At 42.1% G+C, this 27,610-nt stretch overlaps 1 protein-coding gene across 1 annotated transcript in view; it reads right to left on the bottom strand.

Annotated features, from left to right (window-relative positions):
* nectin3a (nectin cell adhesion molecule 3a) overlaps nucleotides 1–27,610 on the bottom strand; it is a 38,317-nt gene that overhangs the window by 10,132 nt on the left and 575 nt on the right. Inside the window, exon 2 of the mRNA XM_058080793.2 lies at nucleotides 9,528–9,875. Within this exon, the coding sequence (XP_057936776.2) occupies nucleotides 9,528–9,875 (348 nt within the window). The remainder of the gene's footprint in view (nucleotides 1–9,527; nucleotides 9,876–27,610) is intronic.

The following is a 27,610-nucleotide window of genomic DNA, read 5'->3' as shown; positions in this document are numbered from 1 at the left end:
ACAGTATATTGGCCTGTTGTTAGGATCTCCCAAACCTTAATAGCTCTTAAAGTGCACTGACATACACTTGTGTCTGTAGTCACGCCTGTCATTCGCTACTTTGTTCAGGACAACATATTCATACCGTTTGCTTTGCAGTCACACTGGCATTGGACAAACGTGTGTGCTGGTGAATACACAAAATGTATTTTAGACACACTTGATGCTGCACGAAGGTTCATGTTGCCACATACAGTGGTCTTTGACATAGAAGTTGATGTAGTTTTTCTAGCTAGTTCCATCATGCAAGGTGGTGATTATCATTACCTGGCTGGAGGAGGGATTGCATTCATTATACCGCACACCTGAGATCATGCCAACACCACTAGTGTAACGGTTCTCACTAGATCGTGCATCCTATCAATTTTCAATATCAAACAGCAGACGTATGAACTAATTGTATGCAAAGTAAATGCTTATACAGTAGGGGTGTAAGATTAAAACGGGAAAAGTTTTCTCGTTTGGAGGAAAGCTGTACCACGAGAACAGGGCAGCCAGAAGCCAACCAAGACTGTGAACTATGGCATGGCTATGAATAATAATTTTGTAAGTGTTTGCCTGCTGAAAGTGCACATAAAGGTCTTTAGGCACACCTTGCAATCTTCCAAGTGCGATTTCTAACATTATTAGAGCCCCCATGAATGAACACCACATATTTACCCAATATTTACAGTCAAAGAGACTCCATCAGCGTGCTGCCTTCTTGACTAGATTTCTAAAGACTGTGCTGAATAGTTTGCTACCACAACTCACTCATCTAGTTATGTCTCCCTACAGACTGGAACATTTCCAAAGACCCTAAAAGCTGCTGTAATTAAGCATCTTGTAAAGAAGTGCAGTCTTGATGCCACAGTACTGAACAACTATAGGCCCATATCGAGCCTGCCAGTCTTGGGAAAAGTCTTACAAGAGGTTGTACACAAAAAGCTTGCTGATTTTCTCCTGTCTAACAATGTGTTTGATCAATTTCCAAAAAGGTTGGGGCCCACCTCAAGACTAAGACAGCACTGATCAAGATAAGAAAATGATATGCAGACAAGGTCTCAGTTTTAGTTCTGCTAGACCTGAGTGACCAGTGCTGCTAGAACAGTTGACAATGTGATCTGAGTACAGAGGTTAGAAAACTGGGTGGGTGCGCTAATCTGGTTCAGATGCTATCTGGAGGGGAGGAAGTACTTTGCTGGAATTGGTAACTGTGTCTTGGACTCAGGCTATGACCTGTCTGAAAAAAAGTGCATTTAATACTAGGGATACTGACGATCAGTAACTAGCCATCACCCTTAGCCGATAGCCGATTTTGCTTGGGCCGATATTTGTGGCTGATATTGCTTTTGCTGCCTCAATTTACATGAAAAAATGACAATGATAACAAATATTACAGGTCTCAAGTTTAAACAAATATTTATTGAAATGTAAACACTGAACACAGTAGGGTTCAGCTTTCTTAAACACACATTTAAACGGCATTATCAACTTTAAAAGGAATAAATATTCAACCATGTGTTTAATATTATTATATATAATATTCAGCGCATGTGTGAGCGCACACACATAACACGACAAGCATTTAACCTCAGCCCGGCGTTCGCCGAATGAAACTCCTACAAACACCATGCAACTCCAACTACATCAACAGCTCCCTAATTACAACTGTATGCAGTTTTAAAGATGAAGCATTCAGCAGCATTCCTGGTTTCAGACCCACAAACTAAACTATATTTTCAAGCACGTACGTATATTGCATGCACTTGCCGTTCATGTTTCCTATTTCAAAGCAGGTGGCAATATTTCAACTAAGTTTAACTATTAGAGGCTAATTAAAAGTTGAAAACGTACTCTTGTTGTGATTCACCACTCTTGCAGTGTGGGAGGGGTACCGCGGCTGAGTGTGTTGCAGGGTCTTCCGGCAACACAAAGCTGCCCGGCGGATGTCTGTCTGTAAACCATGCGGCCGAAAAATACATTGGCATATCGGCCGATATCGATTCAAGTACAGAACGCAAATATTGGCCCGATGTATCGGCTGGCCGATGTCTCGGGCGATCCTTATTTAATACCGTCCTTGTGTCAGAAAATGTTTAATTTAGGCATAAAATATATAACATTTGCTTAGTATTGCATTTTTTTTTTTACTAATAATTGTCCGACCAGGGTTCAATTCCACCCTCGGCCATCTCTGTGTGGAGTTTGCATGTTCTCCCCGTGCATGCGTGGGTTTTCTCCTTCATTTTTTGGGTGTCCAATGTGTTGCTGCCTTGTGCAATGGACGGTTGTTTGGGGAGCTAATGGGGATCCATGAAATAATCAATGATAAAATTTCACATTGGTTAACAAATTACATAGGGTACAAAAAAAAAATACATGCATGTATTTGTACAACATTTCAATACTTTTAAATGATCATTTTTGTGTGGGAACTCCAAACAAACTATATATATTAATATAACACGTTGCGATCAGGCTGCACGGTGATCGAGTGGTTAGCACGCAGGCCTCACAGCTAGGAGACCCGAGTTCAATTCCACCCTCCCTGTTTGGAGTTTCTCCGGGTACTCCGGTTTCCTCCCACATTCCAAAAACATGCTAGGTTAATTGGAGACTCCAAATTGTCCATAGGTATGAATGTGAGTGTGAATGGTTGTTTGTCTATATGTGCCCTGTGATTGGCTGGCGACCAGTCCAGGGTGTACCCCGCCTCACGCCTGAACACAGCTGGGATAGGCTCCAGCACTCCCGCGACCCTCGTGAGGAAAAAGCGGTAGAAAATTAATGAATGAATGAATAATTGTCCGTATTCAACCATGAAACAGTATGACTTACTAATTAATATAATTTTGAAACACCGTGATAGAGTGAACCCGTGAAGTTCTAAACGTCAAGTGGCAAGGGAGTACTGGAGTTAACTCTCTCACTGCTGTGTTATTGGTATATACTTGCTCTATAATTGGCAGAGCTTGTATTGATTACCAACTCTGACCTCATACTTTTTTACTACTTCACTATATTTACAGTACATCTACAGGACCACACATTTACAAAAAAAAACCTTTGCTTCCACTGTTGTGATTTTCTTAGAACATACATCTCCATCAAATGTGTAAAATACTACTAATAGTGTAGCATGAGAATCAATACCAGTAAGGCTGGAATTGGAGTACTGATACAGTATTTATATGTTGCTCCAGCCATCACTAAAGGGCATCCCTTAAACGTCTTGGCATGTTCCACGATACCTCTTTGTCTCCTCTGCCGCTCTATAAAAGAGCACTGCTCCACTTACTGCAGCACTGACAGTTTTAAAGGTGACACACAGGAGGGGGACCTGTCCACTGCCTAATCCACAAGACAAGGCCGTCACCTTTAAGGACATCTGCTAGCCTCGTGCCAGTCGAGGGGGGGGTGGTGTGACTACAAATTCAAATAACTCCTGGCACCCCGCTCCCTAAAAATAACCAGCCGTCTTGTGCGTGGGTGGGGACGCCACACTCTCTGCCCCTCCTAACAGACTGGATCTAAAAACAGTAGCAGCTCTATGTTCGGAGCCCGCACAATGACTAAATCAGACAGACATGTTCATTTGGAGTCCGTGTCAGGAAGGGAGGAGTTGGGTTGATGAATGGAAAGGGTAACCATTTCCCCCTCTGACCACCTGCACTCTATAGAAACATTAGCATGTGCATTAATAGCTGACTTGGTAGCACACTGTCAACACATATAACACATATATAACGCTTGTAGGTCTGCATCTGTTCCTTTGAAACATAAACCTGGCTTCAGTTGAGCATGACTGGCCACTGGATGAGCACTGGCTTTTCCATGAGTAAGCAAATCTCTATGCAGCAGATTTTTCAGCTTTCTGACTTTGCAAAAAAAAAAAAAAAAAGAGCTGCTGCATCGTTGGCCGCATGACTGAGGAGACAATTTTAAAAGGGGGGGAAAATAGTTCAGAGCGGAACAATAAATTCCTCTAGCTGCTGCACTTGTCAACTTGGTGCACCATTTTTAGAAAGTCCATTTTCTTATAGAGCAGGTTTCCAATGAACCTGTCAGCAGTATACAACAAAAAGGTCACTCTAATCCTTTTGGGTACTTGCATCATATATTTCCTGCCCAGTGCTGATTGATTGGTTGGCTGCCATCCTCTTGGCCTGCTAGTTACTGCTATGTGAAAACAGTTACCGCTTGTACGCATAAACCGTTGCATATAAAAATTTGTCAAAACATGCACCAATTCTGTGTTGCTTGTGCTGTTATTTTTGTTTTTTTACCAATACACCAAATGGCAGTGCTGTGGGACAGACTTGAAATTTCTCACACAGCTCTAAAACTGAAGGGTGTTTGGCCAAATTTGTGGACGTAAGGGGACTGACACGCATATGTGTTTAAACTAGGGCAAGACTGGTTGAAAAACAAGAAAACCTCTTGGCAGGAGCATTGTGGGACTTTGTAACTAATAAGCGACTAACTAAAGTAATTCACTCACGCTGTACACAGAACTCATGCACATGACAAATACAGCAACAAAAACATTATGTTTAGGAGTGCGTCAGAACCACGGAAAGTTGTAAACCGAGGTCTGCCTGCATATGATCATGGAGGCACAAAGATTCAAATGGTTCATATCCATTTTATGGCTCTTAATCGACTCATGATGCTGACTCCACTCAGTGTCAACTCTGCTTACAAAGATTGTGTAATGTCTGATTGGACCCACGTGGCAATAGACTGTCATCTGCTTTTAATGGCCTATCTTTAATAAAAACATTTAAAAAAAGGCTCCTTGTGCCAATTGGAGCATGTTAAGAAGTATATAACACAATGAGGCAGCGAGTGGGGGTGTTTGTGAGGTTTGTTTGTACACAACCAAATCCCACATTGTACTAATAAAATGATCATCAATAACAAATACAGAGGCTTTCCGCCAAGGCCAAAAGAAGAAAAAAAACCTCTAGCGCAAACCCGTTTCACTGTAGACAACACTAAGACGTTGAGGACTCCATCCAGGACGGGCCAAGCAATTTAACAGCTGCGTGCTAGACAACAGTATACTTTTGTGTCCGCCACAGCCTCGTGCCATTCCTCCATTACACCAAATACAGCCGTTCCACTGGGTGACAATGTGTCATGCCTTCTGTAATCCCTGATCTTACAGTGGAGCCTGCTTATCTAAAGGGTTGGGCTATCGGGGGCAGTTCCCAGACTACCTGGAAGAAGTACCAGAGAGAAGTTGTACGCCTTACTCCCTCACACTTAAAAACAACACACACAATAAAACATCTTGCTCTGAATTACAGTGAAGAAAATAAGTATTTGAACACCCTGCTATTTTGCTATTTCTCCCACTTAGAAATCATGGAGGGGTCTGAAATTTTCATCGTAGGTGCATGTCCACTGTGAGAGAGATAAACTAAAAAGAAAAATCCAGAAATCACAATGCATGATTTTTTAACAATTTATTTGTGTGATACAGCTGCAAATAAGTATTTGAACACCTGAGAAAATGAATGTTAATATTTGGTACAGTAGCCTTTGTTTGCTATTACAGAGGTCAAACGTTTCCTGTAGTTTTTCACCAGGTTTGCACACACTGCAGGAGGGATCTTGGCCCACTCCTCCACACAGATCTTCTCTAGATCAGTCAGGTTTCTGGGCTGTCGCTGAGAAACACGGAGTTTGAGCTCCCTCCAAAGATTTTCGATTGGGTTCAGGTCTGGAGACTGGCTGGGCCATGCTAGAACCTTGATATGCTTCTTACGGAGCCACTCCTTGGTTTTCCTGGCTGTGTGCTTCGGGTCGTTGTCGTGTTGGAAGACCCAGCCACGACCCATCTTCAATGCTCTGACAGAGGGAAGGAGGTTGTTCCCCAAAATCTCACAATACACGGCCCCAGTCATCCTCTCTTTAATGCAGTGCACTCGTCCTGTCCCATGTGCAGAAAAACACCCCCAAAGCATGATGCTACCACCCCCATGCTTCACAGTAGGGATGGTGTTCTTCGGATTGTACTCTTCATTCTTCTTCCTCCAAACACGCTTATTGGAATTATGACCAAAAAGTTCTATTTTGGTCTCATCTGACCATAAAACTTTCTCCCATGACTCCTCTGTATCATCCAAATGGTCATATGCAAACTTAAGACGGGCCTTGACATGTGCTGGTTTAAGCAGGGGAACCTTTCGTGCCATGCATGATTTCACATCATGACGTCTTAGTGTATTACCTACAGTAACCTTGGAAACGGTGGTCCCAGCTCTTTTCAGGTCATTGACCAAGTCCTGTCGTGTAGTTCTGGGCTGATTCCTCACCTTTCTTAGAATCATTGAGACCCCACGAGGTGATATCTTGCATGGGGCTCCACTCCGATTGAGATTGACCGTCATGTTTAGCTTCTTCCATTTTCTAATGATAGCTCCAACAGTGGACCTTTTTTCACCAAGCTGCTTGGTAATTGCTCCGTAGCCTTTTCCAGCCTTGTGGAGGTGTACAATTTTGTCTCTGGTGTCTTTGGACAGCTCTTTGGTCTTCGCCATGTTACAAGTTAAAGTCTTACTGATTGTATGGGGTGGACAGGTGTCTTTATGCAGCTAACGACCTCAAACAGGTGCATCTGATTCAGGATGATACATGGAGTGCAGGTGGACTTCTAATGGGCAGACTAACAGGTCTTTCAGGGTCAGAATTCTAGATGATACACAGGTGTTCAAATACTTATTTGCAGCTGTATCACACAAATAAATTGTTAAAAAATCATGCATTGTGATTTCTGGATTTTTCTTTTTAGTTTATCTCTCTCACAGTGGACATGCACCTACGATGAAAATTTCAGACCCCTCCATGATTTCTAAGTGGGAGAAATAGCAAAATAGCAGGGTGTTCAAATACTTATTTTCTTCACTGTATTTAGCTTGAAAAAGGAGATCATGACCGCATGTGAACCGTAATTGGCCCTTCATGAACGTACACACATACACCAGGACATGTGTCGGACTAACTATGTGTTGACCCATCCAGCTGCTTCGTGTAAAATCCACTCGCTCATCATCCTCCATAGTAGCTATTTTAAAGCATCCTCTGCCATTGTTGTTTGATGAAGGCAAGTAATTTCTGTATAGTCTTTCTGGCCTTAATTGGCACTCAAAAATTGCAGTGGCTTATTTTTCACATGCACATACAGTAAAGTCTCGTTATATCGGTTACATCGTTATATATACCGATATCGGTTAAAACGAATTACTACTTATTACGATACTATTTTCATTTCTCGGCAAATTTCTAGTCTTTTGTGATATAATTAGCTCTGTTAGTACGATACACGGTTATTATGATAATCCGGTTACTAGGATGCCCTTTTCATCTCCCGCCAGCCAATTTGGTCTGCTTATATTGATACAAAAGCAGCTTAAATCAATCTTTGCTTAAGGATTTCAATACCAAAAAAGGACACGGCGAACGGCTGCTTCCAGTCAACTTCATTTTTCACACTTCCACCACCAGAGTGCAGCACACACAGCGGAAAACACCCTCCGGGTGGCAACACCTTCCCTATCCGGGGTGAATTATGTTCCGGGGTGAATTATGTCCCGGTAACCGGTAATCACTACAGCGTAAGTTTATTTTTATTTACTGTAGTACAAAATGTATTGTAGTACAAAAGCATGCTAGATACGCAATCCATGAACTCAAGGAGAAAATTACATGCCATATCAAAGATCCGCCCACTTTTAATGCAGTTCGGCGCAGGATCGGATATATGGATAGTCCGGTTATATCGGTATTTTTTCCGACTCCCGAGAATATTGATATAACGAGACTTTACTGTAATACAAAAGTCAGTGCATCCAGTCATGAAACAAATTACAGGATTACAGCTAAAAAGAAATGCACTAATTAGTCACAGAAGTACACAAGAAGCCCAGCTCTCATTTCCCATACTGTATGAATGAAACGTTGATGATTAAAACCTCTTGATATTGTGGTACGGCATAATGGCTGCAACAAAATATTTTCTTACTCAATTAATCTGTGGCTTGTTATTTTGATTCATCGAGTAGTTGGTGAATCCCTACAGAGACAAAATTAGAATGAACAAACACAAACAGTTATTGGTTTAGTCCACAACATATCAGACAAGAGGCAAAAATGGTGATTATTTTCCAAAGTGAAAGCTGTGTGTGAATATCCTGTTTTACCTAAAACACTATGCGAATAGGTCTGCTTTGATGGATGATTAAGGAAATAGGACAAATATCAGGGGATATTTTCATTTTTAAATCAAAAACAATTAATCCATCCATCCCTTTTCTATGTTGCTTATCCTCACAAGGGTCACGGGTATACTGGAGCCTATCCCAGCTGTCTTTGGGTGAGAGGTGGGGTACACCCTGGACTGGTGGCCAGCCAATCACAGGGCACATATAGACAAACAACCATTCCCACCCATTCCCACCCACATTCATACCTATTGACAATTTGGAGAGGCCAATTAACCTTGCATGTTTTTAGAATGGGGGAGGAAACCGGAGTCCCCGGAGAAAATCCCCACACACATGGCCTAACACACATGACATACGTGCTAACCAGTCGCCACCGTGCTGCCCCAAAAACAATTAATCAAATTCCCAAATAGCTGGGGAATTCATTGATTAATTGTTGCAGCTCTAGTTGATTACTGATACACATAACAATGAATAACATTGTGTCCGTCTCCTTTCTTGTACACTATAGTCATGTTTTTTTATTTTATACTGGTACCCTGATGACAATTTGCCTACCCCACTTTGCCAATAAAAGACTCAATTGTGCAAAGTCATCTTGCCTCATTGTCATTCTGACAATTCTGCCTATTTGATTAACAACAACAAATGGGGGTAAAATCCAGGTTAATACTGACATTCTTTTATTTTGAAGCATATTTTGCGGTGAACAGGAAGAAAATTTCAAGCCCGTAGCTACAGACTTGACTTAACTGGTCTTTACTTGACTTAGACTTGCACACCTTTACTCGAGACTTGACTTTAAAGACTTGAGTCTTACTTGAGCCTCCGTTGGGACTGTATACTGTATACGTTGTGGTGTGCAGCTTAGCGATAACGAAGAAGTTGACCATGTCACACATGTCAACAGAAGAACAAAAATCATTGCAATTTGTATGCTGAGAAAATCGGTCGACCGTGTACGTCGACGTTGATTAAGCCAGCAAGTAAGTGTGACTAACATCAGCGGGTTCCACTGCAGTCACCGACAGTGTAACCTGCCACTGATTCAAACAAAGACGGACTGCATCCATACACAGAGTACACAGGGCTTTATAAGCGCCACTTGTGTTTTATGTGATTGGTACAAACACATTGAGCTGTATTGAAACATCCACCTCCACGAAGGGCTTGGCAGGGCTCAAGCTCTCAAAAGCTAGTAAATCTGTCAACCAAGTCCCGTTCCAGCTTCAGCAGTTGGCCATGGCGTTGTATACAAAGAAGCATATTACCTACCTAAAACATTGACGTAGGTGGATGCTTGGGTATTTCCCAGAGGAAAGGTTGACACTTTGCAGGTGTACAAGCCGATATCCGCAAAGTCGACTCCTTCAAGGGTAATGCTGGCATCGTGGACAGAGGGGGAAACAAACGAGATGCGTTTGCTGTAGTCTGCAGAGATGGACGTTCCAAACTCTGTGTGGAACACGGCCAAGATCTCTTTGCCCGAAGGACGCTGGTGCTCCCAGGAGCTCTGGATGAGGATGAGGTCGGGGGGTGCCTCTATCCTGCAGCTCAGTGTGATGTTCTTGCCCAGCACAGCGTCCACTTTGGCAGGGACCACCAACAGGTTGCTGTTAACTCCTGCAGAGAGATGGATGTTGATGTGAGATGTCATTGTGAACAAGATTTAGGTCTGCACAAAAAAAACTCCCATCTTGAGTCACACTAGGATGCGATCTACTTTTTAAATGATGATGTCTGGTGCATCACAACAACAAACGGTCCTCCGTCATCTGTCATTCCAGGACCTCCCATGAAGAAAGGCACAAAAACCATTGGAAGTTTCTTCTATCTTCTCCTTTTGAGCAGTCTAACAATAATAAAAAAATGTGTGATACCTTATGAGCTATCCTAAAGACGTTGGAGTAGTAATACAAGCCTGTTTCTGAGCACCAAACGTGAGAAAAATGTCAATTTTTACATTTTCTGATGATCAATGTCCCGATTAAGTGGCACAACTGCCTTATAATTTGGCTTTATATGCACATACATATTGGGAGGAAAATCAAGATGCCTGGTGGCATACATTGTGGCTGTCTTTCACCATGTATTTACAGTTTAATGCGCCATTCAAATGGGGAAGCTAATTTGTACTAGGTAAAATGTAATTTTAAATATTCATACTGAAACTTTGATCAAAGCAGCACTGCTCGCTTCCTATCCAAAAATATTTCAGACCCATAAAGTAAAACATGGACTACACATGAGGTATTTTTCGGCACTCTTTTAGCACCGTTGACATGTTTACAGTCCGTTAAGTTAGTTAAATTTGGGAACCATCAATCTGCTCTTTTTGTATGGAGTCTCGGATGTGTGTGGAGTTAAAAAAAAAAAACAACTTATAAATGTGGTACACTGGCAGGTATTTTGGGCGTTTTGGCATGGATGTGAGTGGTTAGCCACAGCAATGCTAGCTTGGCTTTGTGAGGACCAGAGCCAGGGATGCTGTTGCTCCCCCGTGCGCCATTACATCCCTGTAATTTCACTGATTACACACACACACACACACAATACACAAAACACATGCCTTCTCTCTTCCAAAATAAGGGCAAAGTGTGTAACCATGTGTATGAGAGTCAGACATTATGTTTGAATGGTCACTCAGTACTAAATGTTAACTTGTGTTGTAAAGTTGCCAGTCGTGCGATCATACTCTGGCTTTCCTGATTACCCGCCTTCCTCGCCCAACATTGTCAAAATATTTTCCATGGGAGTCTGGCATCCACCTATATCGTATTGGGGGGGGGGGGGGGGGCTGTATTTGCCTTATTTGAAAGAAGTGGTTCTTAAGGTGACTTTAGATATTGTCTTATTATAGGACTTTTAAATCCACTTTTAATTCCCCCCAAAAAGAACAGTTGACCTTTATTTACAAGAGCCCTCGGGCATGAGGGAGAATCAAGGTCAAATTTGTGGCTTTGGCTTTCTCCACTCCACAGGAATGGGAGCTGACATGACAGCTGTTTGCAGACACATAGAAAGTGCATCTCCTTGCTGAATATATACATATATAGATGAACAGCATGCACGAGATTGGGATGAGAGTCACATGATTATCACACCCATGACATTGTGTTGATGTACACACACACGTGTGCCTACACTTGTGCCCGACACCCTGCTGCAGCTACACAAACGGGTGCTCCAACTGCTACCGCACGACTTTTGGCTTTCTTGCACCGTGTCCGCTTTCAAACCCGGGCAAGCACAAGCAGAAACAAGAGCTCTCGCACATGCTATGTGCTGTTTGCTTTACAGGGAGCATCGGGGGAGCATGTACATAAACACATAGAGAGGAAAAAGGGTGTGAGAGTCGTGAGCGGACTCCACCCTGACCATTAGGGGGAGGAGAGTCACAGATGGTCCTCTGCGTGGGACACCTACAGCCAGGAAGGGAGTGGGGGGAATCTTGGCAACGCCATCAACAAGACCATGAAGAGTGTAGCACAGCCTGGGTTTTGCCAAGAAGAACCGTGAAATATTATCTAAAATATGGCTGGAAAATCAAAAGCAAGCAATGCCTTGAATAAAGCTGCTATACATCGTCTCATGGAGAAAACATGTACCTCGGAAAATGTCTGGTGGATATTATCATCCCGTGCAGTGCCACCTATTCAGAGAGCGTCTGCAAGGTTTATAACTTAAGATAAAAATGGCATCTTTTTTGGACAAAAGCGTTTTGGGGGCTGTGTCTTAAGTCAGGGGTTTTCAAAGTGGGGATGCACAAGAGCTTGAAAAAAAAAAGAATAAAACAACTGCTAAGCAAGCTAGGTTTCCGTTGTGCAAAAACTCTCTGCCACACTGAAACACCTTTACTGGACGCCAAGCGCATTGGGCTTATCAGAAACCAGAAAAAGGAGCAGCAGCTGGCTTGTTGTGCATTATGCCTCTGAACACCTCTGTTCGTCAATATATTCAGGAACTTTTTTTTTTTTACTAGGAGCAGAAAATTTAGGGGTTCAGACCAGAATCGTGGCATATGTTTGTTGCAAAATGTGACTTTGCTGTCTGAAGTCCCGATATCGCATATATAATGATGTGTACATAATCTTTAAACTCAGCCCAGGAAACAACATTTTTCTTTTACTCGCTGTGCCTGTCTCCCACTGCACGGAATGAAACCAATGAATTAAATCTGTTGTTAAATACGGTTTAAATACATGAGGTAATGTTGCAAAAAATGTTCTGTTTTTCCTGTCCATACAAAAACACCAAAGCCGCAGTTATTCAATATCTCCGCTGTGGCTGGAGTTTTCCAAAATCTCACTTTTTTAAGAACAAAAATATACTTTTGCATGTGGACAATAAGACAAAATGGAGATAAATGTATGTTTTAATAATCATGTTGATTATTCCATGCCTTAGTTTGTGAGCGAGTAAACAATGCTGAAAACTTCACAATATACGTATCTTCTTTCTCGTTGAGCTTTTCCCTTCAGGGGTCACCACAGCAAACCAATCTCCTCCATCCAAGCCTGTCTTTTGCATCTGTCTCCTTCATGTCCTCCTTCATTACATCCATAAACCTCCTCTTTGGTCTTCCTCTACGCCTCCTACCTGGCAGCATCCTTCTACCAATATATTCACTATCTCTCCTCTGGACATGTCCCAACCATCTCAGTCTGGCCTCTCTGACTTTATCTACAAGGCCTCTAACATGTAATGTCCCTCTGATGTACTCCTTCCTGATCCTATCCATCCTGGTCACTCCCAATGAGAACCTCAGCCTCCTCATCTCTGCTACCTTTCTCTAGACCAAACAACATGGCTGGTCTCACAACAGTTTTGTATACCTTTCCTTTCTTTTTAGTTGAAACTCTTCTATCACACATTACGCCTGACACTTTTCTCCACCCGCTCCATCCTGCCTCCACGCTTCTTCACCTCCTTTTCACAATCTCCATTGTTCTGGACTGTTGACCTCAAGTACTTAGAATTCTCCACCTTCGGTATCTCTTCTCCCTGTAACCTCACTCTTCCACTTGGGTCCCTCTCATTCACACACATGTACTCTGTCTTGCTGCGGCTAATCTTCATTCCTCTCCTTTTCAACAATATATGCTGCAGAAAATCACTTTTTGGGGGGAGTAGGGGAGGCGCCAACCATCTTATATCTGAGGGGAGGCTGACACTACACTTTCGAAGCTCTCGGTCTTATGTGTTCAGTGTCGACATGAGTCAATCCAAAACAAAAAACAATGTTGATGGACAACAGGGCTGCTGTGCTAATGCTATCCAACACATGTGCCACCAAAGTGTATTCAGAAGACTACAGACAAGCAGTTGGCGCACATACGTGAGGTCTTTCACAAAAAGACTGCTGACCTGGCATTTTGTCCCTGTTCTGTATAAATGGCACAGACACAGGATGGATGGAAAAATTCAACCTGGCAATCCGGAGCCTCCTGAGGCAATACCACAGCCGTTACAGAGGCAGGTGATTCCACAGTACCAAACCGAGGATATAAAATACAACAGTCAGTGTCCAACAAATATTGTTTCAGCACACACATGCATCTATTGGACTGTGGGATCCTGTGTGAAAGTACACACAGTTGCGGCAAAGGTGGCTAGAGGCTATGTCATCTGTTATAGCTCAGAATTTTGCAGATTCTCTGTATCAGAAGTTTTGGTAACCGATAATGACATACCCTGCCATACAATCAGCTTATGCACTTGTCTGCAAAAGCTCCCAAAGAGCAAGAACAGGCTGCACTTTTGCACTTTCCCCCCATCTCCGAGAAGCCAGGGGAAACAATGAACTCATGGGAAGGTTACGCTTTCTTTGAAGAAATGCTCCATATTTGTTTCTCTCCCTCATGACATCACTAATTGTGACAAGCTGCTCTGCAAAGCGCGAGGGTAAATCAAAACCTTCCTCTTTGCCTGGAAACCGGTTCAAACATTCCACGTGGGCTGCTTGATGAGCCGTGTATGGGACCAGAACGAGATGCAGCGCTCACCTCCCCAGAGGAGCGTGTCATCTGGATGGAGATCCACTCCATTAGGTCGGTATGTATGTAAGGACCGGATGAGAAGAGAAAATTCCAAATGTTCAAATGCAGCAGCGAAGAAGACAACATGATCAAATATCATGTATAAATGGTGGTAAGGGATTGATTTCAAGACCTCACAAATGAAGAATGCAGACTTGTGGTTGAGGACTACATGCTGAAACAAAGTGAATGTACATTACAACAACAGAAACACGGTCACGTCACCCACCGGGGTCGTATTTTAAACTTTTTTGGTGGAGTGTCAACAAGCCAGCTAGTGTTCGCAGCACTATTAGAGACTGTCAGTATAAAAGTGGCTTCTGTCCAAAGTCAGCAATCCTCCGGGGTGGGTGCTACGCTAGCCGCAGCCCCTCGGCCTCACCCTCTTTCCTGCCTGGATCATTTTCAAGGGGGTGCAGCAGGTAGACATAATGAGGGGCAGTGTTTCATTACTGTTTAAAGGAGTGTGCACTGAGGCTTCTTGGTCCACCATGGGCTAATGTAAGCGGACTATTAAACACCCATTATATTCCATTAGGATGACTCCTGCTGTGATTCTGATCAAGGACAAAACAACACTAAAATGCCTCTCATAAATGACTTAGTGATTCAAATGGAATTACAAGAACAGTCCAAGTTATTAACAAGGGAATTTAGTGAGGAAAAACTCCCCAAATCAGACATTCACATTCCTCTGGCTTGGCTTTGTTGGTTATTTGGGACTGCACACAGTGGTCAATTACAACCTAAAGCCATTGTGTGCTATTGTTCTGTGAAAGTGGGTAAAACACAAACACACAATGTCTACATGCTTAACACAGTGGCACAGACATTTGGCTTTATCTTTGCCAGACCTATAACTCTGCCCTCAGTCGGATAAAGACAGGAAAGACCAAGTGGCAAAGTGCCTCCTATACAGCGTGCCTTTATCATAAAGAATATTTGTGCAGGGTGACAGCAACATTAGGCCATACGCCACCTTCTAACCTGCCCCCTTCCTTCCTTGCATTGTGTCCTGCCAGGGCGTGAGGGCGTTTTCAGAGGGCTAATTCACAGCAGAGACAAATACGCGGTGACAGGCCTTTAAAAAAGAGGCAGGCGGGTCGGGTCTCTTTCACTTGTCACCCTCCTCTTCAGTAGCCCTTTCTCTTTGCTCCCCCCCATTGCAAAGTGGACCTCAGTGCCCTTCTTGTCATCCGATTAAAGATTGGCGCTTAACAGGACAACATCAATAATAGTGACAACATACAAAGTGTCAGGGGGGTCGGGGAGAGTCAACTGCAGTGGCGTAGTACTCATGAAGGACAATGTCTTGTGTACCCGGGAAACACAAACATTCCTCGTATCCCGCGTTATTGTTTGTTGTGGGGGGTCTGTGGTATTTTTAGGGTGGACGCACAATGCATCATGCATTGATGACGGCCATTCTATCTCAGGCCGGACAAGCTTAAGAAAGCACACTGTTTATTTGAACTATTTGCAAAAGACAAGGTGGTGCCTCAAAGATAATCAGGTCACTCCAAATTAGAGCCAACATGTGTGACTTACTAACATAAGAGTGCAAAGAATGCACTGCAATCTTCTCTACTCCACTGTAGTGGTGGTTCTAATCACGTCCTCTTGTCTGTGTTTTTACTAGCACATTTCTGTTAAAAAGCTGCAAACTAATGACCCTAAGGACAGCCTCTTCACACAAACTATACAACCATGAATCACCACACTGACAAAGGCAGCACAGACAAAGAACCTCTGTCATGATAAAGGACTGGCTGCTGGACATTTGCTCACAAGTTTGTTTGGGTGGAGAGCAGAGAAATGATATGATTTACCTCTACTTGCACTGTGATCCTATGTAGGAATGCATACCGAAAGTCGGTACAGCAATTTCATCAGTGCCGACACAAATGGTCATAACCAGCAGAGGTGTGGACTCGGGTCACAACTTTGATGACTTTGAACAGCCTTGCACCTCGACTTGGACTTTGACATTAATGACTCTGGACTCGACTCTGATGACTTGAAATTACTTTATTGACTTTATTTTCAGTGAATGCGGTGCGTAAAAGGTGTCCCAAGAATTTGTTCATTAATATGGTTCCATTGTTATTATGTTATTATCATACTATTATTTGATCGTTATCATGGAATTTAGCATATGTCCTTTTGAATCTGCATCAGTGAATCTATTAACTCATTCCATTCCAGTCATTTTTCAAAAGACGGTACCTGCCATTTGCACCACAAAAAAATCAATACTTTTGGATAAATATTGTCAAATTTTTAATCATTCATTCATTCATTCATTCATTCATTTTCTACCGCTTATCCTCACGAGGGTCGCGGGCGGTGTTGGAGCCTATCCCAGCTGTCTTCCGGCGAGAGGCGGGGTACACCCTGGACTGGCTGCCAGCCAATCACAGGGCCAATTTGTAATCAAATTAATCTAATCTGATCCATCTAATCACTATTCGGTACTGACCCTTGCTGGTGGATGTTGGTGGATGTCGAGGCAATTATACTTTCATTAGAGCACAAGTGGATGTGTAGTTTCCCACGTACAAGTGAAACCCAACAGGGAATGACATTATTTTCCTTTCAAATCATTCCCATGATTGTCCTATTTTAGACCCTCTTGTATGATGAACCACTCCCAATAATATCCAGTTTTATTAAGTGACAGCCACATCAGTTGGAAACACTAGACATTCATCCATCCAGTTGCTGTTTTTGTTGTGGTCACTCATTAGCAATGTGGTAGTTAACTAAAAGAATAGTACACCAGCAGAGTTTGGAGAAAGTTGGAAGTTTTGCGTTTATTTTCAATTTCCAGGGCCAACCAAAAAGCAGAAACAAGAAAATCTGTGTCCCTGCCCACTTGGGCTTACGGGGCGGAAGTGAAGCCGCCCAACAAAAACCTCTACAGTGGTGAGTCAAAAAGAGTAGTCTAATTTAAGTGTGGCATCCCACCAACATTATTCCGCCTGGTCAGAGCGAGTTCACTTTCTTTGGGACAACTATTTTTCCCAGCACTTAAAAGGATGAATGACAACCTTAAATTTACACGTGTTCACCCAAACAAATTCTGTGCCACTTGGGACACATGGTGGAAACCGCCAGTTTTCGCAGGATTCAGTTGTCAAAACTTTGAGCCAAACTTTTACGTTGCCTCATTCATTTGGCAAACGCAAATGACAATGTCACATAAGTTACATAATCCGTTTGTTGCTGTGTCCTTTGCGGACTTGATGGCCCAAACAAAGAATCACACGTTTTGGTGACTCAGTCTTGTCATGTTATAATACATTACATGAGTCTGAATGCGTTTAATCCCACGTTAGCATGCCATCATTGGAAACTGGAAGTCTCTGTGGCCACTCTTTGATGTCATCACCACTTGACTCTTGTTCTTCACTAACACAGTTCCCTTTCATATGTAATAGTTCTGATCGGTTTTTGTGTGAAAAATATATTTGCTCTGTGTTAAAAAAGAAATCTTTTGTGCAATTGACATCTTGAGACAAACCTCATATTACAAATATACAACATAAGGTATTTCAGTCTTGAACAAAGCAAAATTTGTTCTCAATCAGAAATTACTCCACACTCTTTATTGCTCTCTGGTTCTACCATATCTTACTTATTGTGTGGAAATATAGGCTAATAACTATAAAAGCAATCTTCGCTCACTAAATGTACTGCAAAAAAGGTCAGTAAGGATAATTCATAATGCCGCCTACAGAAAATACCAACTCCTTATTTCTAAAATCACAAATACTTCAACTTGCCGATATAGTTCATCTTCAAACAGCTAAAATAATGCATAAGGCTAAAAACAACCAAAAATGTCATCCAATACTTCTCTACAAGAGAGGAGAAATATGAAATCAGGGATGAAGTACATTTGAAACACTTCTATGCTAGGACTACGTTAAAAAGCCATAGCATTTCAGTATGTGGAATCAAACTATGGAATGGATTGAGTAAGGAAGTCAAATAATGCACAACGATGAGCCAATTCAAGAAACAATACAAGCAGTTGATGTTTGCTAAATACAAAGATGAAGAGTCTTGAACCAGTCATGATGTGCTATATATATACACTATATTGACACGTATTATGTCATTGGATGCTCATATCACCTTGTATTTCGGTACGAGGTGCATTATTAAAAAAAAAAAACTTAAACTCTATTATGGAAAGCAGGAAGTGAACAAATGTAACAGTTACCGATTGTAAAAGTACCAGATGGAGGGGTAGGATTTAATAAGATTTGCTTCTTCCTACTCCTTTTGGACATGTGGAACTGTGAACTGATTATGGGATGCACTCAATTGTAATCTGATGCATGTTCAAATGAAATAAAACCATTACCATTACCAAAAGGTTTTAGTTTTTGGATGCTTTGGAACGGAGGAATCACAAAAACAGTGGTTTGACAGTTCGGTTCCAGAACACTTCTACCTCTGATTTGTTCATATTTAGAAACAAGAGAGAGGTTACATGTCTGGTTTGAAATAGTGGTCTCGCATATTAAGAAGATTACTGGGATGTAGAAGAAAAATATTTAAGAGTACATAAAAGCAGCCCATTTATAGACGCACTTATTCATGTTTTTACAGCATATGCACTCCATGAAACTATCATGTCTTCCCACTGACCACAAGCCTATGGGTGGAAGAGTGCAGTACCTCCAGCTACTCCTTTAACACAGAAAATTAAATATGGTGAGTTCATGTGAAGTAGTGCAGGGGGAATACTAAACTGGCCAAAACTCAGTGTGGATATATTTCAGCATATTCTTATTGAGACCATTACCACAGTACATCTGTCTGAAGGACCGCGGCTGCTGAACAAACACAACCACAGCAATGTAAGCTAGGGGACTATAATTCCCCCTCTCCTTGGCACGCCCCACCATCAAGTGTAAAGCTACAAAACTTGGCACAAATTAATGACATCGCTACATGACTAATCCAATCCTGTTATACTTTTATTACAGGACACACATTTATTCATAAATGCAGGATTTGCCGCCTTCTGACAACGATGGGAAATGTTTTGGACTGCCATACATTGTAGTAAACATTTCCTACTTCCTACGGTTTTGGGCCTGCCATTCATGGAGAGTGCATGCCATGCTTTCTGTATGTATTGTTCTATTGCTTGGAGTAGCAGCCAAAGAGTATATACCGTATGTGTGCCACTGGGAAATGAGACAACACTACAAGCTCAGTTGCTTCAGTCAGCTTTTTTCAGTAGTTGACTGATGGTCGTTAATAATCTCCCACTTGGGTGGTAGGGGTGTGTCGTGCTTACGACCGACTGTGCGCGCAACCCAAACACAGTAACCACCTGACAGCTGAATGACTGGACCAAATAGGACTGAATAGCAGCCACACCTGTTTCCCATAACCCCTTGCACCTCTCCTGGGGAGGATTGTGCTGACTCTGCACATCCTCGCATGTATACCTCGGTTTAATATAAACGGTGACGCCACGGTGTGTCTGACTGATCCTTACATCAGAAGCATGCTGGGATGCCGCTTACAAAGCTGGAAAAAAAAACTTGACTCCTAAAAGCAGCAGGCAAAAAAGGGCCACTCTCAGCGGGGAATTAACCATGGAAATACCTGGCAGCCATTTTTACAGTGTAGTTGCATTTTACAGCGAGTCTCTCTCCGACAAAGTACAATCATGTGCATGCCAGTTGAATTAATTCAACAGGACACACAAGCTCGTCCTTCTACACGTTTTCAATGGGCATTCATCTGCTACCTCCTGATTCCCCTCAACCGACGGCAAAAACACAAAGACATGACACATTTGTCCTCCAAAACATGGTCAGAAGTTCACCTAAACCTACCACTATGAAGCAGCTCACTGAATACATTTAGTGATAATACGATACATTATTCAGGAATCTGTTATTTACCTAAAATCAGCTGCACAACAAAATGATGAAGGATGGATTTAAAACCCAAATGAAAAATCTACAACTTCCTCAGGATCCAAACAAGGCATGGATTGCCAGAACATCGACATAAAGTCATGTCCTAATTGCTTGACATTTGAGGTGTCCCCCATGGGTTGTGGTCAAAATGCATTAAAAGACATGCTAGCATACATGTAATACAGATATCATCTAAAGTGTTAAAATTATTCCATAACTTATTGACAATTAGACCTGAAGTCCCATCTGTGCTTCTGCAATGATGGCCATGCTTGTCCACCAGTTTGGCTGAAACTTTACACACATGTGCTTGTCACTCCCTTAAAGGTCTGTACCAAATTCCGTGGCGATTTGATAAAAGTTCACCCTTGTATGGGCAGCAATTCAGGAGTAGAAGAGTTATCTTACACAAACAAACACAACTGTATCAATTAATCAATGAATTGATGATGAATTGATTATCCAATTACCGCAACGCCCCCTGATATTTAGCGTGCACAAACAGTGCATTTACCCAACAGTCTTTTTCAGCGATTGTGTTTTGATCTGACAAATCTTCAGTAAGTTTGATCAACTACAGCTTCTGCTTGGGACTGTTTGGACCGCGGCAGCTGTTCAACTCCAATGAAATGTCTCACGTCTCACCTGAGCTTGCGAGTGATGCTGTGAACTCCGAGTGTGGGTCGGATTGCAAGCTTTGATCTATGTCTTTCTGTGTACCGCAATTTCCAGGTGATTGAATGCATCTAAATATATTTTGTACGCATATAGGACACACCGGCCTATAAGCCACAGGTGTCCATGTCGTAACAAGGGATATTTAGTACACAGAAAAACTGAAAGAAAAAAAGTGAAAAAGTGAAAGAATGCTTTTCCCCCAACAGTGCCAAACGACGCATCACACAACTTGTTCCACAGCAGCCTACCAGAAAACTCACTGTCACTGCTGTCTTCATCCTCCTTTTGCACTAAAACTACTACAACAGAACCGAAAAGCCCCACAATTCCCTTGCCACACACCGCGACAGTCTGTGTCACGCTTTTTGCTGCCGCTCCCCGGCCACCCCTGCTCTGCTGCAAATCAGCCTGGTGCAAGATTTGAGGGCATCTGAATATAAGCTGCCCTCAAATCTTTCGGAATTGACAGTAATAAGACAGCTATTTTAGGATTCATTGATTTGAAAAGGGGCGGCACGGCGGTCGAGTGGTTAGCGCGCAGACCTCACAGCTAGGAGACCAGGTCCAATTCCACCCTCGGCCATCTCTGTGTGGAGTTTACATGTTCTCCCCGTGCATGCGTGGGTTTTCTCCGGGTACTCCGGTTTCCTCCCACATTCCAAAAACATGCTAGGTTAATTGGCCACTCCAAATTGTCCATAGGTATGAATGTGAGTGTGAATGGTTGTTTGTCTATATGTGCCCTGTGATTGGCTGGCGACCAGTCCAGGGTGTACCCCGCCTTTCGCCCCTGGGATAGGCTCCAGCACCCCCCGTGACCCTCGTGAGGAAAAGCAGTAGAAAATGAATGAATGAATGATTTGAAAAGGAAAAATTCAGCCTCTCAAATGTGAATATTTTCCTGAGTCATCCATGAAAGCTGTCATCTATTATCCTTGTGTTTTGGCCAAAACAAGATATTCACACACATCAGCTTTGACTTTGGGAAACAATGATCAACATTTTTTCCTCTTCTCTGATATGTTGCGGACCAAACCACCAACTGTGCTTGGCTCATATTGATTTGATCGGTACAGGACGTAACTGATTACTCAATTAATGAAAACAACAGCCCTACAAATACATAGAATCAGACAGCGGCCAAACATTTCAAGAAATGAACATATTTCTGTGCATCCAGCATGTATCCAGTAGAATAGCTGTCAGAGAAGTTTGAATTTAACAAAACATGTATTATTTTGGTTGTAGACTGTAGAATTGCACTGCTTCATATAGATTTTGCACGAGAAGGGCAAACTATTGTTAATAAAAGTACAAATCTGACCTGGGTTAGTATTAAAAACAAACAAAAGCGAATGTTTCAACAAGACGAGACATCCAGTTGGGGTGAGATAAGGTGAAATTGGATGCTCTGAAACGTGACTTTTGTGCGTGCAGCAAAGTCGGGTCAGCCATGTGTTTTCCAGGATACACACACGGAGCTGCCAGGCACTTTTTTTAATGACAGGAGGGCCAATGAGAAATGTGACATCATCTATCATTACACTCACTTCACGCAAGGAATGAATTTGACCAGTCGAGTCAGGACCTCTGCTTAGTATCTGTAAAGCATTAGTGCAAAAAATTACTGCAAAAAATGTGGGTGAAGTCACGAGTAAAAGGCAGGAAGGCGGGCAGGCAGGCGGTTACTCCTGCTTCATTCAGCAGCGTGAGCGATAAATCTCAGCCGTTATTGTCTTCTAATTTATTGTAGCCGGTGTCCAGAGGGAGATAAGCTACAACTAGAAGTCCCAGCTCTGAATTCACCAATGGACCACCACGGAGCACTTTTCTCTGCGGAGCCTTTTGACGGTCACATCTGTCAGGAAAGGGGAAGCGACGGGTGGAGTCCTACAGAAGCTGGTGACCACAAGCCGCTCGCTCGCTGTTAAGCACCACACTCCGCCAGCAGGTCCCACAATAAAGTGACAATCATCTGTGGATGGAGGAAAACGCTGCATGCGCTTTAACGAGATCAAGATTTGCAGTCTGCTGATTCACAGCGGAGATTAAAAAAGGTCATCAGAGAAGATCAGATGAACGCAACAGCTGAGGCCAGAGATGTTTCCCTAAAAAAAAAAACATCCTCTGTGGACAATTAACACTTGCAGCTGAACGAAATGTTCAGTGTCGGGATGGAAAGGGATGAGTGGTTTTTGAGAGATCTGATGTCCATATTAATATAATCTTATATACTGAATATAATATTAATATGGACGCATTGTGAAGTCCCAGCATGCTGTAGCTAGTAGGCTTGTTGCCCAAACTGGCTGCCACATCAGAAAGTACAATTTTGGACTAAAGACAAACAAGTTTATTGTCAAATCCAGTATGGAGGGATCTCTGGGAGTCTACACACACCACCCAGCCGGGCGGAAGCACTTGCAAGCGGCGTCGACATCAACAAAGGTGAGGTAGGCACATAGGAATACGAACATAATGCTAGCAAAGCGCAGACTCTCCTTACCGAGCATTTTTTTTTTTTGCTATTTTGCGGTCTTTAGTAAACCAGCATATCGTTCATATGGATATAGACTGTGTTTCAAGATGGCACCGCCCAAGTGCAAGCTAGTTCCAGCGGCTCTGCATCTTCTGCTGCGTTATTAGTGTTTAATAGTGCTTTATTTATTACTTTCTTGTTGTTTTTTGTGCCATATCGACCCCTTAAGCAAGTGTGCAGCTATGGATATTCATCTTGTTACGTTTGTAGTTTGCGTTTGCTGCATTGTTTACACTCGGCAGCAGCTGTTGGCTTTGACTACCCTTTTGCTACGCGGAGCGATCGTAGATCCCCACAAAAATATGGAGGAGAGGCGGCATAGCAGGAGTAAACAGCAAAAAAGACTGTATAAAGGTTGCTAAAGATGGTATCAACCAAGTTTACCGTCTGTCGTCATGGGGAACATAAGATGGAATTGCTCACGCCGCTAGCCCGGCTGCAGAGAGACTACTGTGGGTGCCGCATGATTGCACTGAAGATTGAACAGCATATTTAACTTTTTCTGTATTTATTCAAAGATAATGTACCATTTTATTTCAGCGGCTATTGTTCTACAAGATTGTTTACGTTTTAATAAAACGTTCATGCATATTTGGCTTTGACTTTTGTCCAAACAACTTTTGTCTAAAAAATATGGGGATATATTGTGTAGCCATAGTCAACCTAAATATATCGGGATATGAGTTTTGGTCCATATCACCCACCCCAACGTGTTACGATTCCACATTATCCACAGTAAGAGACTTTTGGCCTGCAGTGTTAGACTTTTCACATGACTAAACAGCAGAAAACTGGACAACGCTACTGAGCTAGTCGCCCATCTAACACTTTGGGCTGACACTAAATGAGACTAAATACATAAAAGCATTGTTGTTGCACACTTACCATGTTCAGTTGTTTAGCTGAGTGTTTTAGCCTTTTTCTTTGAGCTAAACTGTCACAGTTGATAGGGATCACCGTTTAAAAATACATACAGTATATATCCGCCGTAAAGCCATAACAGTAAAACTAAATAGAGTGAGGTTCCCCTGGCTGGCAAAGTTAGTTCCCCCACTAACTTTGATCCATTTCCAGCATGTTTACATGCTTATATTTCTCAACAAAAATCAGTGAGATTGAGTTAAGAGCCAGATCAGAGCCTCAGGCTATACTGCCACCTTTCTGTTGCACAAAACTTTAATGGTTAGCAAAATATCGCATAATTTCTTCTGGAACGAAAATGTCAGTGGAAAAACATCCTCTCTTCTGTATTTTCTGCCAATCTAAAATGAATAACATTTGCTTCAAATAACAAATGCCAACTAAGCTATTGAAATAATGAAAACCAGTTCAGAATGTCCATCTGTACAATCAATGTCAATATAGAAACGTTAAAGCAACGTAGTTATTAACTGCTTCTTGTTTTTCATTAACACCCATCAGCTGTAAATCCTTAATGAATTAGCTCTGTCACTGCGTGACCTTCGAAAAAATCTATTTCTGCTTTGAGCCTGTAATTTTGGTGGCTCCATTACTGCAATATTTATTTAGATGTGAATTATGCCGCCGATCAAACCAAACCACCGTACTATGGTCTTCAATTAAGAGACCTCACAGTTCTAAGCTCCGCCCTTGCTAGTATCCACCCCCACCTCGACACTCCCAACAACTCCAGCCCCCCCCGGGGTTCCTGAAAATGACAGCATCAAGTTTTACCATTTCTGTCACTGAGCCATTCTTATGCTCAGATAGCCTCGGCAACACAGACTACAACGAGATGACAATGGTAGGGTTTCTGGTCCAAAACACAACAGGCTACTTTGCTGAATCGGTTTGTGTCCACATGAATCCATGAACCTGGCCACCAATGGAACTATCTGGTCCTATGGTACAACTTGTTTGGAAGCTAATCAGCAAAGTTTACTTCAGTGCAGTGTGCTTTGTTGATTTATGAAGCAGGTTTTGTGGTTACTATCTGAAAAAATGAGCTTAAAAAAAAGGTATACCATGCAGAGATGACACCTGTGGCAACAATCGAGACGTTACAAACAAAGGCCCAACGATCAATCAGCCTGATTCTAGAAATATCATGAGCATTTCAGTCAGTGAGAATGTCATGATACATCATTAAAGCTTTATGGATCAAGGAAAACACATGTAATCTGGAAATGCCTTATTTTATGATGTTGGGAAGTGTAAATTGCAGTGTGACAGTAAATGTCAAACGCGGCACTATAAAAATGGTTTCATCTGATCCAAAGAATTTGTCTAAGAATATTACGTATAGTTTTGCTGTCAAATGGTGACCTCAAATATGGAGAATATGTCACGACTACATAATTATATAGCACAGCTATAACTAATTAAGAGTAATTTTAGGAAATAAGGAGTAAAATGTACTAAATAGTTTTATGTGAAAAATTGCTAGAGTACAGATTTTAATTCAAATTGTACACTGTATTGCAAAAGGGCAATCCAATTTTCTGTTTAAAAAGACTGTTACTGTGGTCGTACTTTAAGTAGTTTCTCATTTAACAACAGACCATGATAGTACCGTATCTACAACAAAGTTACTTTATCACCCCACATCTTTCTAGGTCTTTGCCAGCCCGACTAGGCATCATAACAAGTCTGCGGCAGTCCATCTAGGCAGCAAATGAAATGATACTAATGAAATGATACTAAACCGCGGTTTCCCACGTCTTACATGTATGTAGCTAGACAAGGTAACACAAATATTTTACTTTTACTTCAGTGCACTTCTACAAAGCCAGTGATAAACATGTCCATTAGTGACATAATTGAGCAGGTGTTCGAAAGGAAGCTTGCACACATACCATACATATGGAATTGACATTTTATGTTTGGTTTTTAAGTTTCAGTAGCCTAAAAGCATTCAGACAGACATCAGTCAGACATTGTACCCCTTTAGTTGTGTCTAGTAATCCTAGTTTAGGACTGGGATGCAGGAACAAAACCCCCCAGGCTGCACTACTCGAGACAAAGTCTGTAGAGGAGAGGAATGGAGGGGGTGAATCTCCAGCTGGCATTCAGCCCAAACCCAGGTCAATACTTCCAGAGACTCTGCGACTGCAGTGCCTCCCTTGGAGTAGGTCTTCATTTCCCCCAGCCTCCTTCACGCCTGAAAGGGGGGGGGTCTGTGCTGCCTTCCCTTAGTCATTCCAACCATCTGCATCCCAGCATTCACACTGGCAAAACATTGTCATCTTTTATACCCATTTTGGACCACTTTCTCTGGTAACTCTCTGGGTGAACGCTACTTACGCTAAAACACATTTCTGCCAAAAAAAGTGAGTATGTGACCTCATGGTGATCTAATGTTATTGTCAAGTAACGATATGCAAAACAAAGAAAACCAAGTATCAAATGAAAACACAAATGGAGTGTTTTCCAGAGAGACGATGATAATAGCGTGGTTTGATGTGCATCTGTGACATGGTGCAGCGTGTTTTTAACCTTCCATTCTGCTGGTGAGTCTTGTTTGGTATTGGTCAGCGCGACAAAACCCTTACACAAGTAATGAGTGTCAGCAAAGCAAACCAGGGATTTGCCATATTAGATGACTGAAAGCAACAAAATCATCAGCCTTGTTTTGGTAGCGGTCCGCATGGGAATGTGAGCAACAGTGCCAATGTGGAATGTTCTGGATAGGTCCTTTAACTTGAATACAAAATGATGGAACAATGAACTTCTTCACAACACAAAAAGGGATTTGGCACATCAGCATGCCTGGAAACGACAAAATCATGTTTTACAAAATCGTATATATCTCCTTGCCATTCTGAGTCATTCATGTTTTGCAGAGTCTATTATGACCTATTTTGACCGAACACAATACAGAATTTCTTTTTGTTATGAGTACAGTTAGTGTAATATAATTAATAATAAATCATACTTTCAGAACATGCTGAGCTGCGGACCAAAAATAGCCCTGAGCTGCACTTTGGGTACTCCTGATATACAAGAAATATATTTTCCAAAATTGATACACAATTACATGTAATTTAACATTATTAAATAAAAATATATAATACTATATTGTTTTTCTCTGTCAGAATGTTTAGCGGCCCGGTTAGGCTCCGCCCACTAAACGTACGGACTGCGTCCCAGTGCTTGGAGACCCCTGCTGTAATGTGGCATCCATGGAAGATT

This window comes from Doryrhamphus excisus, linkage group LG8, assembly GCF_037039965.1.
Source record: "Doryrhamphus excisus strain RoL-2023G ecotype Guam linkage group LG8, RoL_Dexc_Guam_v1.1, whole genome shotgun sequence".
NCBI lineage: Eukaryota > Metazoa > Chordata > Actinopteri > Syngnathiformes > Syngnathidae > Doryrhamphus > Doryrhamphus excisus.
Note: the sequence above shows the minus strand (reverse complement) of the source record. Positions and strands in the feature narration are given on the sequence as shown.